Below are 17409 nucleotides of genomic sequence, written 5' to 3'. Positions count from 1 at the left end.
ATCTCGTCTTGCTCTATTCGTTCGCGAATGAAATGGAATCTCTTGTGAATGTGCTTGCTTCTTCGGTGAAACACGGGATTCTTGGCTAATGAGATAGCAGACTTGTTATCCACTCGTATCATCGTCTTCTTCATCTCTTTTCCTGTAATCTCACTTATCAAATCTTGTATCCAGACCGCCTGCTTTGCTGCTTCCGTTGCCGCCATATACTCTGCTTCACACAAGCTTAAAGACACCGTGTCTTGCTTCTGTGAGCACCAAGTGATTGGCGTTTCTCCTAGACAAAACAAGTGACATGTCGTACTTCTTCCATCGTCCGGATCCGTGTTGTGACTACTGTCACTATATCCCACGAGATTCATTGATCCACCTTGCTCGTAAGATAATCCGTACCCGACTGTTCCCTTTAAGTACCTTAGCACTTGCTTCAGTGCGTTGCCGTGAGACGTTCTTGGTGAGTGCATATATCTACTCAAGATGCCCACTGCGTAACACATATCTGGTCTTGAGTGCATAAGATATCTGAGGCAGCCAATTCTTCTTCGATAAAGTGTAGCATCTATCTCGGGTTCGTCGAGGCCTTTTGAGAGTTGCAGACCGAACTCCATGGGTATACATGTCGAGTTGCAGTCGTCCATTGCAGCTTCCTCCAATACTCTCATCGCATACGCTTCTTGATTGATCATGATGTACTTTGAGCTTTGTCTTACTTCCAATCCGAGGTAGTAGGTTAGAAGACCTAAATCAGACATCTCAAAGTTCTTTGACATGTTCTTCTTAAACTCTGAGATTTCTTTTGCAGAGTCTCCGGTAATGAACAAGTCGTCAACGTAGATAGCTATGATAAGAAGCTTTCCTTTATCATCCTTTCGATAGACCGAATTTTCTTTACAACACCTCTTGAAGCCGAGTTGCTTCAAAGTTCGATCAAGCTTTATGTTCCAAGCTCGTGGAGCTTGTTTCAATCCATACAAGGCCTTGGAGAGTTTGAAAACCTTATGCTCCTCTCCCTTCTTTTCAAACCCTTCAGGCTGTGACACATAAACTTCTTCGTGTAACTCACCATGTAAGAATGCTGTCTTGACGTCTAGATGGTGAATCTCCCACTTGTTCGCAGCAGCTAACCCAATCAGGAGTCTTATGGTCTCTAATCGAGCCACTGGTGCAAACACTTCATCAAAGTCGATACCATGTTCTTGTACGTAACCTTTAGCTACGAGTCTCGCTTTGAACTTGTTGATAGATCCATCAGCGTTTCTTTTGATCTTGAAGATCCACTTGAGACCGATGATCTTTGCTCCAGCTGGCTTGTCTGTTAGCGTCCATGTCTTGTTTATGTTGATAGAATGGATCTCGTCTTCACATGCCTTCGTCCATCTTTTATCTCCCTTTGCTTCTTGGAAATTCTTTGGCTCATCATTAATAACATGAAGCAGCAGCTCACATTCTATCTCAGCAAGTAAAATGTAGTCATCTAGGTAACTAGGTTTACTTGTTTGACGAGTTGAGCGCCTTACTTCCTGTGTCGAGCTTTGTTCAACTTCTTCTTCTTCGTTGTGTGTTACATCTGATTCTGCGTGTGTAACACTTGTTTCGTCTTCTTGCTGCTCTATTTCTGCATTCGCGGTTTCTTCTTGTTGTGTGCTGGCTATAAACGGACCATTCCCTTCGTTTACAGTCAATCCCCACGTCATACGGAACATACCAGAGTCGTCTTGTCCTTCCTTAGTAGCTCCCTTCCAATTCCAACAAGTCTTCTCGTCAAAAATTACGTCCCGACTTACGACTATCCTTTTGAAGGTAGGATTATAAAGTCGATAAGCTTTCGTGCCTGGTTCGATTCCGAGATGAACAAGAGCTTGAGAACGATCATCAAGTTTCCTTAGATGAACTGAATCTACTTTCGCGTGAGCAACACATCCAAAAACTCTTATGTGACCTACGTTAGGCTTTCCTCCCTTCAAGCTTTCGTATGGAGTTTTATTCTTCAATGCTCTAGTAGGAACACGATTGATCACATATGTTGCGTGTCGCACGGCTTCTCCCCACATGTAGTTCGGTACCTTCATAGCTTTCATCATGCTTCGAGTCATCTCCATTAAAGTACGATTCCTTCTCTCCACAACTTCATTCTGTTGTGGAGTATATGGTGCTGTTAAATGGCGTTTGATGCCATGTTTGTTGAAGAAGTCTTGGAAATCCTTTGACGTGAACTCTCCTCCTCTGTCCGTACGGAGTGTTCCGATTGTCTTGTTTGCTTCCCTCTCAACAAGGGCTTTAAAACTCTTGAATCTATCAAAGGCTTCACTCTTTTCTCTCAACAAAATAGACCACATATATCTCGTACAATCATCAACTATGACGAAGATATAGTTGTTATGACCTTGTGTTGCCGGTGATATGGGACCGCACAGATCCGCGTGTAACAGCTCGAGAGCAACCGAAGCTCTGTATGCAGTTGCTGCAGGAAAGCTGTGACGCGCCTGCTTCCCGACCAAACATGAGTCACACAGCTGCTTCTCTTCATGTATTTCAGGTAAGCCACGAACCATATCATGTGTTGCCATGGCCCTTATTGTCTTGAAGCTTATATGACCAAGGCGTGCGTGCCATCTCCATGGTTCCTCCTTGATCTTTGCGAGTAGACAAGTAGGTTTACCGACTTTGAGTGATATCTTATATAGACGATTAGAAGCTCTCTGAACTTTCACCAAAAGTCTACCGCTTGGATCTCTCAAAGTGAGGTAATTCTCTTTCATCCTTATGTCACACCCTTGTTCAGTTGCTTGACCCAGACTTAGTATGTTACTCTTCAAGTTCGGTATGTAATATATGTCGGTTAGGAGCTTCTGTTCCCCTGTCTTGGCTTCAAAGAGAATAGATCCTTTGCCGTTTATATCTACATACGAGCCATCTCCGAACTTGACTTTTCCTTTGATGTTCTCGTTGAGCTCTGAGAAGTAAGATCTTTCACCAGTCATGTGATTGCTCGCACCGTTGTCTAGATACCATATACCATCTTCTTTCTTGCTTGGCTCTAGTGAATTCGGTAAGACTTTCTCTTCGTTGAGATACACAACTTGATGCATGTATAACACAGCTTCTGCTACCTCCGTCTCTGTCTTGTTGAGCTCTTGTTTCTCTTCTTTCTTCTCAGGACACACGGATTTGAAGTGTCCCTTCTTCTTACAATTGAAGCATGTGATCTGGGAGTAGTCTCTCTTCTCTTTGTTCCCCTCGCTAGTGTTGCTTCTTCCTCGTCCTCTACCTCTGTTTCCTTGACCACGACCACGATATGATCCTCTTCCTCTGCCTCTCGAGTTCTGATCGCTTGATGTTTCAGTGCTTGAGAACAACAGATTGTTTTGTTGATCATATGCAGTTTTGCCTTTGACTCGTTCTTCATATGCTTTGAGTCTTCCAATAATATCTTCAAATGAGGTTTTGTTTAGATCAAGCATCTGCTTTATTGATGCCGTCATGTGAATGAATTTCATTGGTAGACTGTTGAGAAGTTTCTTCACGAGCTTTGGTTGATCAATGCTCTGTCCCAACGAGGACGCTTTTGATGCAAGCTCCGTTAACTTGCTCGTGAAGTTATCAATACTATCCGAGTCTTCCATGCTTAATCGATCGAATTCATTCATCAGCGTTAGTAGACGAGCTTCTTTAACGCGTTCAACACCAAGGTTTCTGGTTTTAATGGCTTCCCATATAACTTTAGGGGAGTCATCTTCTCCGGCTTGTAAAACCATCGCTTCAGGTATTGAACCGAACAGAAGTCCCGTTGCGAGATCGTTTCTTTCTTCGTCGTCAGTGCCTGGATCTACTGCACCCCAAACTTTGTGAACCTTTAACAGAATTTTCATCCTCTTTGCCCAAACAGTGTAGTTCGTCGTATTGAGCATCAGACAGATTACAGCACTCGGAAAGTCTTCTCTTCTTCCTAGTGGCTTCATCTCTGTTAAAGCTTTTGTATCAGCCATGGATACAGCTTCTCGATTTCACAATCACACAAAAACCTGAGCTCTGATACCAAATAAAGTCGCCTAAGGATCGATTGTGTGAATGTGCAAAGCTTGTTAATAAAACAGTTTCTTCGTTTTATTAAACTCTTAACTTCTTGAGATCATCTTACATTATAGATCTCTATATATAGGGTCTTAGCTTAATCTATTACAAAGTGATCTAGAAACTTAACATAAATCTAAATCAAGTTTTTCCTTTTTAGTTATTCAAACTTCTTTTTATGAATAACTTGTTTCCTACGCTATCTTTGAAGCTTATCCAACAGAAACTTGTTTGAACAGAGAGCCCAATATATCTGATCGAGGCCTGGAAATTACGTCCAAACAATTAGAAGGACTTTTGTGAAGCTAAGCAAGAAAAAAGAATTTTAATCAGCCCAAGTAACTACAAGGTGCTCATCATCAGATATACCAAATAGTAATAGATGACGTTCGAGGGTACTTTGGTCAGTAGCACTAGTAAGATAAACCTTTAAAATAAGTTGACTGACCTGAGAAGCTCATCATCATCAACATCGTCATCTTCGAACAAACATAATAATTCACGCCAGGTCGTGCAGATAGATAATGTATATTTGTATTTGATGTCCTGGTGTCAATCGTAATTCTATACATATCGTTGATGAAATGGTCGTTATAGTTTAAAACTAGTATAGATAAGCGATCTGATTGCATCATTATGTGGAAATATACCCAATCTAGTAACTGAATTCAACGGTGGCATAAACACGTACAGACAAGGCAGGTTTCCAAAAGAAGCAGCTGGTAGATAATAAATGTAGTACACGCAAAACATGGGTGTGAGACATATTAGTCAACGGTTCAAGTAATTTTTGTTTTTTTTTTCAAGTAAATTTAACATTATATAAATCCCGGTTCCGGTACAAATTAGGAGTTTTTGAGTTTGAGATCGTCCTACCAGTGCTCAATGATGAACGACTAATGAAAAGAATAGCGAAGGCCGCGTGATGCAAACGTTCAGACAGCTTTTCTCTAATTATTATTATGGAGTATTTTTTATTAAAAAAATTGGATGAGTAACTAAAAGACCAAATACAGAAAAGCTTACCCCACATGGTCACAATATTATTAATATATTGTTGTAATAGAAAAAACCCACACACAAACGCGCCGTTCGTTTAATAATGTTATAAAAGTGAAAACTATAGTATAATATTGCAATCATTATATATTATAGGCATAATAAGAGAGAAAGAGATGTCGAATTTGAGTCAAAGGAAGTCTGCTCTGGATCCCTCGAATTATATTTGGGAGCGAAGATGGGGAGGATGTATACCTCAGTCGCAGTTTGGTTGGTGTCCGTGGCTTGTTTATTTGATGCGGTTCGAGCACAGAACCTAAGCAGAGCTAGTACTGATCCCGACGAAGGTCCTCCTCTCTCCTATTAAATGCTTGGTCTAATTTTGATTAGACATATTTTAGATAATGTTTATTTTAAGCAAGGTCATCATCATCGACGAGATGATTCATAAACTCTTCCTCTTATTATTTCTAGTTTGGATAAAAACTAGGATCTTAGTTAGGATATTTAATCTGATGATGTTGACATGAAATTAAAAAAAAAAAAAAAAGAACAGCGAGGGCTCTGAACAAGATATTCGAGACGTGGAAGATAAGGGCAACGGATGCATGGAACATGAGCGGGGAACTGTGCAGCGGAGCGGCGATCGAAGACAGCGTCAGCATAGACAACTTATTCTACAACCCTCTCATCAAATGCGACTGTTCTTTTGTCGACTCCACCATCTGCCGCATCATCGCTCTGTACCTCTCTTTCTCTCTTTCAACTGATAATCAATAATGCCTTGCACCTGTTCGACGCATTGCCTCAAGAGAAGAGAGGCACTCTCTTTCTCAAAATTAAATTAAATTTAAATGTTGACAGGAGGGCACGTGGGATGAATGTAACGGGACCTATTCCTCAAGAGCTCTGGAGTCTCGTTTACATCTCTAATCTGTACGCTTCTCATTCCTTTTCTTTTCTTTTTTGCATTTGGAAGGAAGGAAGTTCCACCACACTGATCACTCTTCTTTTCTTTTCTTCTTCTAATCTAATCTAATCTAATCTCTGCGAAGGAACCTTAATCAGAATTTCTTGACTGGGTCCTTGTCTCCTGGCATTGGTAATCTCACTCGCATGCAGTGGATGTAAGCCCCCGGCCCTTTTCACGAACCTTATTATTATTGTTATTATTATTGATGATGCCTAAATTACACAGGACTTTTGGGGCCAATGCTTTGTCCGGTCCAGTTCCCAAAGAAATCGGACTCCTCACTGATTTAAGATCACTGTAAGGACCCCCACCCCCCCTTCTTTATGAATATCATGATCATTTTCCTTTTCAACCTCACATTGATTTTTCTTTCTTTTGAGCAGAGCTATTGACATGAATAATTTCTCCGGTTCTCTACCTCCTGAGATTGGAAATTGCACCAGGCTTGTCAAAATGTATATTTTATGCGTTTCTTTGCTGATCATCCATCATGTTTACTTCTTCTTCTTTTTTTTAGTATATCTTGCATCCATCGCAATTGTAAACTCGCTTCTCCTTCTCCTGGGAATATACTTGTGATTATTCTTGTTTTTTTTTAATGACAGATACATTGGAAGTTCAGGAATCACTGGTGAACTTCCTTCATCATTTGTTAATCTTGTCAACTTGGAAGAAGCGTAAGATTTTATATCTCTCTCTGCTTATTATTCTATCTGGCAGCTCATTTAGCATACTCCCCACGTTTTGGATTGACTTTCTTCTTTCTTCATTTCGTTTCAGTTGGATTAATGATGTCCAACTTACTGGTCAGATACCAGCCTTCATAGGAAATTGGACCAGTCTTACTACGCTGTGAGAAATTTTAAATTTTAAATCTTATCTCTTTGTTTTAAGCTTCTCGATCAATCGATAGAGTGACTTTGACTATCACTTGCAATTCTCAACACTTGACGGTTTGCCACTCAATGTTTGATACATGCTTTGCTGCCTTGCAGGCGAATTCTGGGGACTAATTTGAGTGGTCCAATTCCATCTACATTTGCCAACTTAGTTTCATTGACTGAACTGTATATATACATGCTCTTTTCTCCTTCACTTTTCAGCCTTGCTTCTTTTTCTTTTTCTCTCCATACTGATTGGAATTCCAATTTCAGGAGACTAGGTGAAATATCCAACATCGGTTCTTCTCTTCAGTTCATCCGGAACATGAAATCTTTAAGTGTCCTGTAAGGTCTTCTGTTCAGCTTTGGCCTAATAATCTCGATGAACTTCTTTAGCTCTTCCGTATTTTTGACATTTTTGTTAAATATTGTGCAGAGTATTACGGAACAATAATCTTACAGGCACAATACCTTCCAATATTGCAGATTTCTTGCAACTGCGACAACTGTAAGTCTGAGACAAGATGACACAAAATATTGTTCCCATCTTTTCTTTCTACATTCTTACGTAAAGCAGCACCTAGACCTTACGTATACAATTTTCTCCAGTGATTTGAGTTTCAACAACCTAACTGGGCAGATTCCATCTTCGCTTTTCAACTCAAGCCAACTTACTCACTTGTAAGAACATTTATTTTTCCCATGCTCTTATTCGAGATTCACTGACAAACTGAGAGAATAAACCTTGTTACCTTTATTTAGGTTTCTGGGAAATAACAAGTTGAGCGGTTCCTTACCCACTCAAAAGAGTTCCTCTCTTAGTAATCTGTAAGTAACAAAATCTGTAGAGGAACGTGTCTTCTCTCTAGGTACCATCTGCTGAAAATTCTAAGCTTTTTATGTGCAGAGATGTTTCATACAATGATTTGACAGGAAATCTTCCTTCTTGGGTTCGCCTACCAAACTTGCAACTGTATGTTCAAGAATTAGATATGCTTAAATTTCATGGAGCATCATAGTGCTGAAAGGAAAAATTTTATTTTACTCTGCAGTAACCTGATTGCGAACCGCTTTACAGTGAGAGGCTCTGACAGAAGGTGACTTCGTCAATCTTGTGCTTTACTTGGAGCCTAAATTTCTACACTGTTTATATTTCGCAAGCATAGAAATGTTAATCTACATGCTATATTTCTCATCTTAGTGCCTTTTTTTTTGTTCTTTCGAAAAGGGTCTTCCCCGGACTGGACTGTCTCCAGAAGAGTTTCCGCTGCAATCGAGGAAAAGGCGTATGTAAGTGCATTGAAATGGTGTTCCGCAACTTATTTAAGTTTTGACTTTGACAGTGTTAGGATACATATATATATGTTGGTTAAGATGTTTCTCTCTTGATGGGTGTCCAGATTTCAACTTTTCTGTCAACTGTGGAGGCCCGGATATCAGGTCCAGCAATGGAGTTTTGTATGAGAAAGACGAGGGGGAGCTTGGACCAGCTTCAGCTTTCGTAAGCAGAACGCAGAGATGGGCAGTCAGCAATGTAGGACTATTTACTGGGAGTAACAGTAATCAATACAGAGCTCTTTCAGATACACCATTTGCAAACACTTCTGACTCAGAGATTTTCCAATCAGCGAGGCTCTCTGCATCTTCCCTAAGGTATTACGGACTGGGGCTAGAAAATGGAGGCTACAGTGTAACACTTCAGTTTGGTGAAATACAAATACAAGGTTCTGATACCTGGACAAGTCTTGGAAGGCGACTTTTCGACATATATGTCCAGGTCTCTACTATATATTGAACTTCATCTCATATTCTCACAAACGCTAATTATTCTTCTTGACTGGGAATTGCCTACGTTTGCAAATGAAATGATCATCATATTGTCATCTAATGTAAATGAACATGAAAATATGCATATGTAGCTTTTTGAACAGAAGAGGGGAAATCGTTGATAAACCCTGGCTTATAAGAGATTCGTTTGTATTGAATGTCTGGTGCATTGTGTAGTATATGTTTCGGTTAAGCAGGGTCTAACATGCAGGCACTATAAGGCTCAACTTTTCATGAACCTCTCTTCTCAGACCTCTGATTTCCTTTTGTTTTTCAGGGAAAACTTGTTGAAAAGGATTTTGATATACACCGAACAGCTAACGGTTCTACTTCCCGGGTGATTCAAAGAGTGTATAAAGCAAATGTATCTGAAAATTACGTTGAAATTCATCTTTTCTGGGCTGGAAAAGGGACATGCTGTATTCCTTCTCAAGGGACATATGGGCCGTTAGTCTCAGCTATCAGTGCAACGCCAGGTAACAACAAGAAGAGTTTCATGATCTTTCTGGAGTCCAATGTCTATTCTCACAACCGGCTTGGCTTTTCTTCGCTGCAGATTTCATACCTACTGTAGCTAATAAGTTGCCCCCGAAATCCAAGAAAAAAATTGGTATAATTGCAGGGGCCATTGTAGGAGCAGGAATGATAAGTATCTTGGTGATTGCCATCATCTTAATCATCCGTCGGAAAAGAAAAAGGGCGGCTGATGAAGAAGGTAAGTATAGTCATTAAGAGTCGAATCGCGAACAACTGCAACTTTCAACTGCATATACTTTTATGCAGTGCTACACAGCCTGGACATAAGACCCTACACCTTTAGTTACTCAGAACTCAGAGCTGCAACTCAAGATTTTAATCCTTCCAACAAGCTTGGGGAGGGAGGATTTGGACCTGTTTTTAAGGTAACTCCCTTAGCAGATAATGGATGTAATTTATCCATTGATTGACTATATATATATTCTAAAGATATCAATTGGGTACAGGGGAAACTAAACGATGGAAGAGAGATAGCCGTGAAGCAGTTGTCAGTTGCATCGAGGCAAGGCAAGGGTCAATTTGTTGCAGAGATTGCCACTATATCAGCTGTTCAGCATCGCAACCTTGTAAAATTGTACGGATGCTGCATCGAGGGAAATCAACGTATGCTTGTGTATGAATACCTCTCAAACCACAGTCTCGATCAAGCTCTGTTCGGTATGCAAATAAGGTTAAAACAGTTTTTATAGGTTTTGTTTACAAAAGTAGGGCTGCTGTTGGCTTACACGTTGGTGTGATTTTCGTAGAGGAAAATAGTTTGCAACTTGGTTGGTCAGACCGTTTCGAGATATGCTTAGGAGTAGCAAAAGGTTTGGCATATATGCATGAGGAGTCAAGTCCTCGTATAGTGCACAGGGATGTGAAGGCAAGCAATATTTTGCTGGACTCGGACCTGATACCAAAACTCTCCGACTTTGGATTGGCCAAACTATATGATGATAAGAAGACGCACATAAGTACCCGAGTTGCAGGGACCATGTAAATATCCTGGAAACATAAAAATGATTTTATGTTTATGTTTACAACGATTGCTGATTGTTAATACAATTAATGCTGCAGAGGATATCTGTCACCAGAATACGTGATGCTTGGACATCTTACGGAGAAGACGGATGTGTTTGCCTTTGGTATAGTGGCTTTGGAAATTGTCAGCGGAAGGCCCAACTCCTCTCCAGAAATGGATGAGGAGAAACAATACCTTCTGGAATGGGCGTGGAGCCTACACCAAGAGAATCGTGATTTGGAAGTGGTAGATCCGGGTCTAACAGGGTATGACGAGGAAGAAGTGAAACGTGTAATAGGGGTAGCCTTCTTGTGCACACAGACAGATCACGCAATACGGCCAGCAATGTCCCGAGTGGTAGGCATGTTGACGGGGCATGTGGAGATAACGGAAGCCAATTCTAAGCCAGGGTACGTCTCTGAGAGAACATTTGAGAACGCAATGAGCTTCATGAGCGGTGGTTCAACGAGCTCGAGCTTGGTATTGCCCGACACTCCAAAGAATCCTTCCAAGTAGAAGAAGATGGGACGACAACGACTTGAACAAACCTGAATGGAACACCTTTTGAGAGTTGTTATTGTATAAATTAAAGAAGCGTGGTTTGTACGCAACTGCTTGTCTGACCAAACTAAAGATGAAAGTGTCACCTCCATATTTGTGTGTTTGAGAAGAATAGCTTTTTTCTTCTTTGGTGGGATAAACATATGTCGTTTCTTCTTCATATATAGAGATTTGTGAGACACCTTTGGGGGTCAACAACTTGAGAGACGCGTTGCTGTGTGTGAGCTTCAGCTTTCCTCATGATGGGCCTCTATAAACTAAAATCAGTTTCCACAACATTGAATGGACTTAGGGGATAGTAAAATAGGCCCGGCCCATTGAATAAGTAAAACCAACCGCGCGAATGGTATTAAACCCGGAAACCCTAATTTCTTTAGTTCTCTTGCGGAAGGAGTGAGTTGGGAAATCAATATAATTCATTAGGGATGTTGTATTGGGTTATAAAAGTTAGGGTAGTACCAGCCCATCAAAAAAATTAAATACCCTAACCCATAAGCTTAAACTGTAAATTATATTGGGTCATTTAGGTTTGGGTTGAAAAATAATGGGTTTTAACAGGGTTGAGCCCTTTTCATTTTTGGATTAGAAAATATCTTTCAATCTCTCTCTCATCTCACTCTCGACGCTTCTCAGGCTCTCTCATCTCCGATCTCACCCTCTCGCCGATCTCACCCTCTCTCCGATTTTCTCGTGCGTTTCATCATCTCACACTCTCCGATCTCCGACGCTCGTGGGTTTATCTCAGCCTCTCTCTCCGATCTCGACGCTCGTGGGTTTCGTCTCAGCCTATCTCTCGGATCTCGCCTCAGCTTCTTCTTCGTTCTCGACGCCTCAGCTCGGCGGTTTCATCTCAGCCTCTCTCTCCGATCTCGACGCTCGTGGGTTTCATCTCAGCCTCTCTCCGATCTCGACGCTCCAAGGTTGGATTTGTTTCTGATCATATATGTTAGAGAGAACTGTGCTTAAATAGAAAACACGTATAGGATCTTCTCTGTGTTTACTTTGAGCAATCAGTATTGGAATAGATTGATCAAGCTTAGCATCTTTTGGTTGTCTCTGATTGGTATTGTGGTTTGTGTAACTGTGTAGGTGAAAGTGTTGAAGTCAAAGGTTTAAGAGTTTTGTGCAAGCAACGTTTAAGAGTTTATATAAGTCAAAGGTGAGATTTTCCTTTTTTTAGTTAGTTCATTACTGCTCTGTTCTGAGTTTATATAAGAGTTTATATAAGTCAAAGGTTCATGAAGTAGATATTGGTTATGTATTGATGTCACTCTGTGATGTTTGCTGATGAATTTTAAGTATGTAAAGTCATTTGCTACTTGGTTTCTGTTTTTCTGTATGAATTAGTTTGATGACTTGTTATGCGGTTCTTGTTAAGTTCATTACTGCTTATATAAGTCTTCTTAAGAGTGTCTTTAGTGTGTCATGTTCTTGAGTGTGATTCTGCGTTGGAACTTATGTACTTGTGTGATTCTGCGTTGGAACTTGTGTGTGCTTGCTTCTGGTTTGTGGTGCTACAGAGCCGCTGACGCAGCAACAACCTCCACTCCTCACTGATCAACATAGACAGATGGTGCTATAGTTCACTCTTTTGATCCCTTCGTTTTCGATTTTCAGTCTACTGCTTGTGGCATTTTCTCTTTGTTAATTTGTGTAATCAATTATTCGTTGTTTTAGATTAGATATGAGTTAAAGGTTTAATGATCCTCTTGATGAGTTAGGCCTCTTTTTTTACAACTGTAAGTTACTTGTATGTGATGTGTACTTGTGTGTGCTTGCTTCTGGTTTTGTGGTCCAGTGTGTGCTTGCTTCTGATTTTGTGATCTTGTGATGCATCTTGAAGTATCTGTCTAGTTCACAGACATGCATGTATTAGTTTATTAATAGTCTCGGTCCGGTTAAGCATATATACAAGACGTGTATGTATTTGTAACTTGTCATATGCTCTGTTTGATATAGATTCTTTTTTGGCAAATACAGATCTTCAACGAGCTGGTTGCTGGCATATAAACTTGTCTAGAGAGTAAAGCTGGTTGCTGCAGTCTTCAACGAGCAAAGAATATGTGAAAGACTTTGTTTATTTGAATATGAAATTTCTTGCTATTTATATGACTCAAAGCTTTTAAACTTATTTTGTGACAATCAATAATGTGAAACTTCTTACTATTTATATGACTCAAAGTTTTGATTTAACTTTATTTGATTTAATTTTCATATAATTTTGTAAGAAATTACAGAAAAAATGTGTTTACATAAAAAAAAAATTAAAGGGCTCAAAATGGGTTAAAAAGGGTTTAGCCCTAATACAAATAATATGATGGGGTCTAAAAGGGTTAGGGCCACTTTGGGTTGGGCTTAAAATAAATAGGGTTGGGTTGGGTTGGGCAACCCAATACAACATCCCTATAATTCATATTCATTTTTAGGGTTTTAGCTTTTGTCGTCTCTCCTCTCAAACAAAGAATGGCTATGTATCTTCTCTACGAGTCTTCTTCTGGCTATGGCCTCTTCGAGGCCCACGGTCTTGATGAGATCGGACAGAACACAGAGGCCGTCCGGAGCTCAGTCTCGGACCTCAGTCGCTTTGGTCGTGTTGTCCAGCTGACCGCTTTTCATCCCTTCGAGTCTGCCCTCGATGCCCTCAACCAAGTTAACGCCGTCTCTGAAGGTATATTTATTGTAAAGTTGTAGTCTTTCTGGGAACTCGAACCATAACTCTGCCCTTGATTTTTTTTTTGGATTTAAAGCGTAAATCATATGATACTCTGCTCCTTTGACATTTTTGGTTGTTTTACAATTTTTTCATAAAGAAAGCTTCAATTTTTATGGTTGAGTGGTCTAATGCTGTGTCTAATTTGATTATGTCTTTGATCTTTTCTTTTTTGGTGGCAAGGGGTTATGACTGACGAGCTTAGAAGTTTCCTGGAGTTGAATCTTCCTAAAGTCAAAGAAGGCAAGAAGCCCAAGTTCAGCTTAGGAACCTCCGAGCCTAAACTCGGTTCCCATATCTTGGAGGCCACTAAAATCCCCTGCCAGAGCAATGAGTTCGTTCTTGAGCTTCTCCGTGGTGTTCGCCTTCATTTTGACAGGTTCATCAAGGACCTCAAGGTGTGAATGGATAATACTCTTTTTCTCTCTCTCTGTGTTTGCCTATGCTTTGTGTCTTGTAACTCATGAATGTTTATTTTATTGAATGCAGCCTGGTGATCTGGAAAAATCTCAACTTGGGTTAGCTCACAGCTACAGCAGAGCCAAGGTCAAGTTCAATGTTAACCGGGTGGACAACATGGTTATTCAAGCGATTTTCCTCCTTGACACCCTTGATAAGGATATCAACTCCTTTGCCATGAGAGTCAGGTTTGTTTTTTTATTCAGTCTGTGTGTATTTTCAATTAACACCGAGCAAAGACGTAGTAGATGAACATTGTTTATTGATTGATGTTGTTGTTGCAGGGAATGGTATTCGTGGCACTTCCCCGAGCTAGTGAAGATTGTCAATGACAATTATCTTTACGCCCGTGTTTCAAAGATGATTGAAGACAAGTCTAAGCTGACTGATGACCACATCCCTATGCTTACTGAAGTCTTAGGGGATGAGGATAAAGCAAAGGAGGTCGTCGAAGCTGGAAAAGCATCCATGGGTAAATGAACTAAGCTGTACGGATTCATTGGTGTTTGTAATTTCTCTTACATTTTATTTTTCTTCCGTATGCACAACAGGCCAGGATTTATCACCGCTTGACTTGATCAACGTACAGACCTTTGCTAAGAAAGTGATGGACCTCGCTGACTACAGGAAGAAGCTCTATGATTACCTTGTTGCTAAGATGAGCGACATTGCCCCTAATTTGGCCGCCTTGATTGGAGATATGGTCGGTGCCCGTCTCATTTCACATGCTGGAAGTCTGACTAACCTTGCCAAGTGCCCATCTTCTACCCTCCAGATTCTCGGAGCCGAGAAGGCGCTTTTCAGGTGCGATATCATAGAGCTCTCTTTTTTTCTTTTAATCTTCTCCGTAAGTTATTGTAGTGGTGCGTGTGTGACGTGAACTGTTGTGGTGTTTCAGGGCGCTTAAAACGCGAGGAAACACACCCAAGTATGGGTTGATTTTCCATTCGTCCTTCATTGGCCGAGCATCTGCTAAGAACAAGGGCCGTATCGCTCGTTATCTTGCAAACAAGTGCTCTATAGCTTCCCGTATTGATTGTTTCGCTGGTAAGATTCAGAAACAGAGTTCTGTAATATTTATTTTGAGGAGATGTTGTAACCTGGTTGATGTTTGTCCTAAATGCAGATGGAGCAACAACGGCATTTGGTGAGAAGCTTCGTGAACAAGTAGAGGAAAGGCTAGACTTTTACGACAAAGGTGTTGCTCCACGCAAGAACGTAGATGTAATGAAGGAGGTGATAGAGAATCTGCAAAACAAAGGTATGATCTTGAAATAAGAGTAATATTTTGGTGGTGGACTGTAAATGTTTGATCCGTGCCCTCCTCTTATAGATGAGGAAGAGAAGGAGGCAGTGGATGAGGAGAAGTCAGAGAAAAAGAAGAAGAAAGAGAAGAGGAAGATGGAGGAGACAGAAGAGGAGAATGAGAAATCAGAGAAGAAGAAGAAGAAAAAGAAGAGCAAGTCTGGAGGAGAGGAAGAGACTGATGATGGTGGTCAGAGCAAGAAGAAATCGAAGAAGAAGAAGAAGTCAAAGAGTGAGGATGACGACGAATAGGGAGGGGATGGACCCTGTATTCTGTTTCTTTTTTGCTGTGTTTCTTTTTCTTAGTAAACTCTTCTGCTAGAGTATCTGTGTTCTATTCTGAAAACTATTTGATAACATCTTAAGTTTTGCCCATCATTTTAGTATTATTTTTTGTCCAATTTGCTTTTTAAATATTTTCTACTTTATTATTCGAGAAGACTCGTATGCTTTTTACTGAAACAAGAACTTATCTTGCATAAAGGTTTTAATTAGAAAAACGAGAGATTGAAAGAAGTATAAGAAATTTGGACGCATGACTATAGTACAATTAGAATTAAGACGGTAATCATAGTAAACGGAGTGCTACGATATTCTTTGTATAATATATATAATGACAAAATTACCCTTTTATTCTTATTCATTCTCACTCTCACTTGATCTTTGTTTTTTTTTGTTCAATGATTATTTAAAAGTTTCTGATTTTTTCCACCAAGTGATTATTCAATTATATTTACAAATTTATGTTCATTCTCAATCATATCCACCAAGTGTCTGATTTTTTTCATATCTTTGTTTGGGTTTACAGTTTTGCTACTACTCATTATATATGGATTAAGAAGCAGAGGATGCGTAGAGCTAGTGGAGAAGATGAACAGTATACACTTCGTCGAACTATACTATTTGATAAACATAGAATAGTATACCACGATGTGTACTGTTACATCATTTCTATGTCTTGTTTTCCAGTAATATCGTCAATCATTGTTTCCTCACCTATTCCCACCGTCTCTTCTTTTTCTCTAATTCTTGTGGGTATTTTTTCTCCTACTTCATCAACTCCGACTATACCTCCATCATCCCTTTGCTAATGGTGTATCCTCTTACACTGCACGACTCTACTATTTAATAATTATAGTATAGTATGTCTCATCTTCTCCTCTACTTCTTATGGTGGTCTTTTACTAATCCCTCAAATTTATTGACAATGCCACTAGTTTCTTCACAAATCGGAAATCCTTCTCCTTTAAGTTTAAGGTTTAGGTTTAGGATAATTGGTTTGGATATATGGTTTGGGTTTAGGGTTTGAGTTTAGGGTATATGGTTTGGGTTTAGGATTTAGGGTTTATGGTTTGGATATATGGTTTGGGTTTAGGATATATGGTTTGGGTTTAGGGTTTATGGTTTAGGTTTAGGGTAATTGGTTTGGATATATGGTTTGGGTTTAGGATTTTGGTTTAGGGTATATGGTTTGTGTTTAGGATTTAGGCTTTATGGTTTGGATATATGGTTTGGGTTTAGGGTTTAGGTTTGAGTTTAGGATTTAGGGTTTGGGTTTAGAGCTATTGTAGAAGATGAACTGTATACACTTCGTCGAACTATACTATTTGATAAACATAGAATAGTACACAACGATGGGTACTGTTACATCATCTCTATGTCTTGTCTATTAGAATATGCCAACTACAGTCAGGTATTCTAGGACTCAAGTCTTCCAGTAATGTCGCCAATCATTGTTTCATCACCTATTTCCACCGTCTCTTTATTTTCTCTAATTCTTGTGGGTATTTTTTTCTCCTACTTCATCACCTCCATCATCCCTTTGTTAATGGTGTATCTTCTTACACTGCACGACTATACTATTTAATGATTATAGTATAGTATGTCTCATCTTCTCCTCTACTTCTTATGATTTTTTACTAATCCTTCAAATTTATTGACAATGCCACTAGCTTCTTCACAAATCGGAAATCCTCCTCTTTTAGGTTTAGATTTTATGGTTTAGAGTTTGGGTTTAGGGTTTAGAGTATATGGTTTGGATACATGGTTGGGTTTAGGATTTGGGTTTAAGGTATATGGTTTG

General features: G+C 39.8%; 2 protein-coding genes across 3 annotated transcripts; both read left to right on the top strand.

Annotated features, from left to right (window-relative positions):
* Positions 1 to 5212: 5212 nt before the first annotated feature.
* LOC108811956 (probable LRR receptor-like serine/threonine-protein kinase At1g56130) lies at positions 5213 to 11010 on the top strand. Of its 2 annotated transcripts, XM_018584085.2 has the most exons (23): positions 5217 to 5417; positions 5627 to 5813; positions 5935 to 6006; positions 6126 to 6197; positions 6269 to 6340; positions 6427 to 6498; positions 6649 to 6720; positions 6824 to 6895; positions 7039 to 7110; positions 7198 to 7269; positions 7361 to 7432; positions 7534 to 7605; positions 7687 to 7752; positions 7832 to 7897; positions 7977 to 8021; positions 8153 to 8214; positions 8325 to 8701; positions 9029 to 9227; positions 9308 to 9466; positions 9535 to 9653; positions 9735 to 9945; positions 10035 to 10266; positions 10348 to 11010. In XM_018584085.2, exons 1-23 carry the CDS (start codon positions 5309 to 5311, stop codon positions 10805 to 10807), a joined length of 3012 nt encoding a protein of 1003 aa, XP_018439587.2. In that variant the 5' UTR covers positions 5217 to 5308; the 3' UTR covers positions 10808 to 11010. The 2 variants fall into 2 exon arrangements, with proteins under 2 accessions (XP_056845260.1, XP_018439587.2); XM_056989280.1 differs by lacking the exon at positions 10348 to 11010 and having other exon boundaries at positions 5213 to 5417; positions 9735 to 9958; positions 10035 to 10178.
* Positions 11011 to 11256: 246 nt separating this feature from the next.
* On the top strand, positions 11257 to 15727 carry LOC108812315 (nucleolar protein 56). Its single transcript, XM_018584552.2, has 9 exons — positions 11257 to 11272; positions 13267 to 13520; positions 13746 to 13960; positions 14052 to 14209; positions 14306 to 14493; positions 14573 to 14825; positions 14920 to 15068; positions 15148 to 15282; positions 15355 to 15727. Exons 2-9 carry the CDS (start codon positions 13316 to 13318, stop codon positions 15576 to 15578), a joined length of 1527 nt encoding a protein of 508 aa, XP_018440054.2. The 5' UTR covers positions 11257 to 11272; positions 13267 to 13315; the 3' UTR covers positions 15579 to 15727.
* The last annotated feature ends 1682 nt before the right edge of the window (positions 15728 to 17409 follow it).

This window comes from Raphanus sativus, chromosome 1 (assembly GCF_000801105.2).
Source record: "Raphanus sativus cultivar WK10039 chromosome 1, ASM80110v3, whole genome shotgun sequence".
In the NCBI taxonomy this organism is placed as follows: Eukaryota; Viridiplantae; Streptophyta; class Magnoliopsida; order Brassicales; family Brassicaceae; genus Raphanus; species Raphanus sativus.
This window is presented reverse-complemented; position numbering and strand designations above follow the sequence as displayed.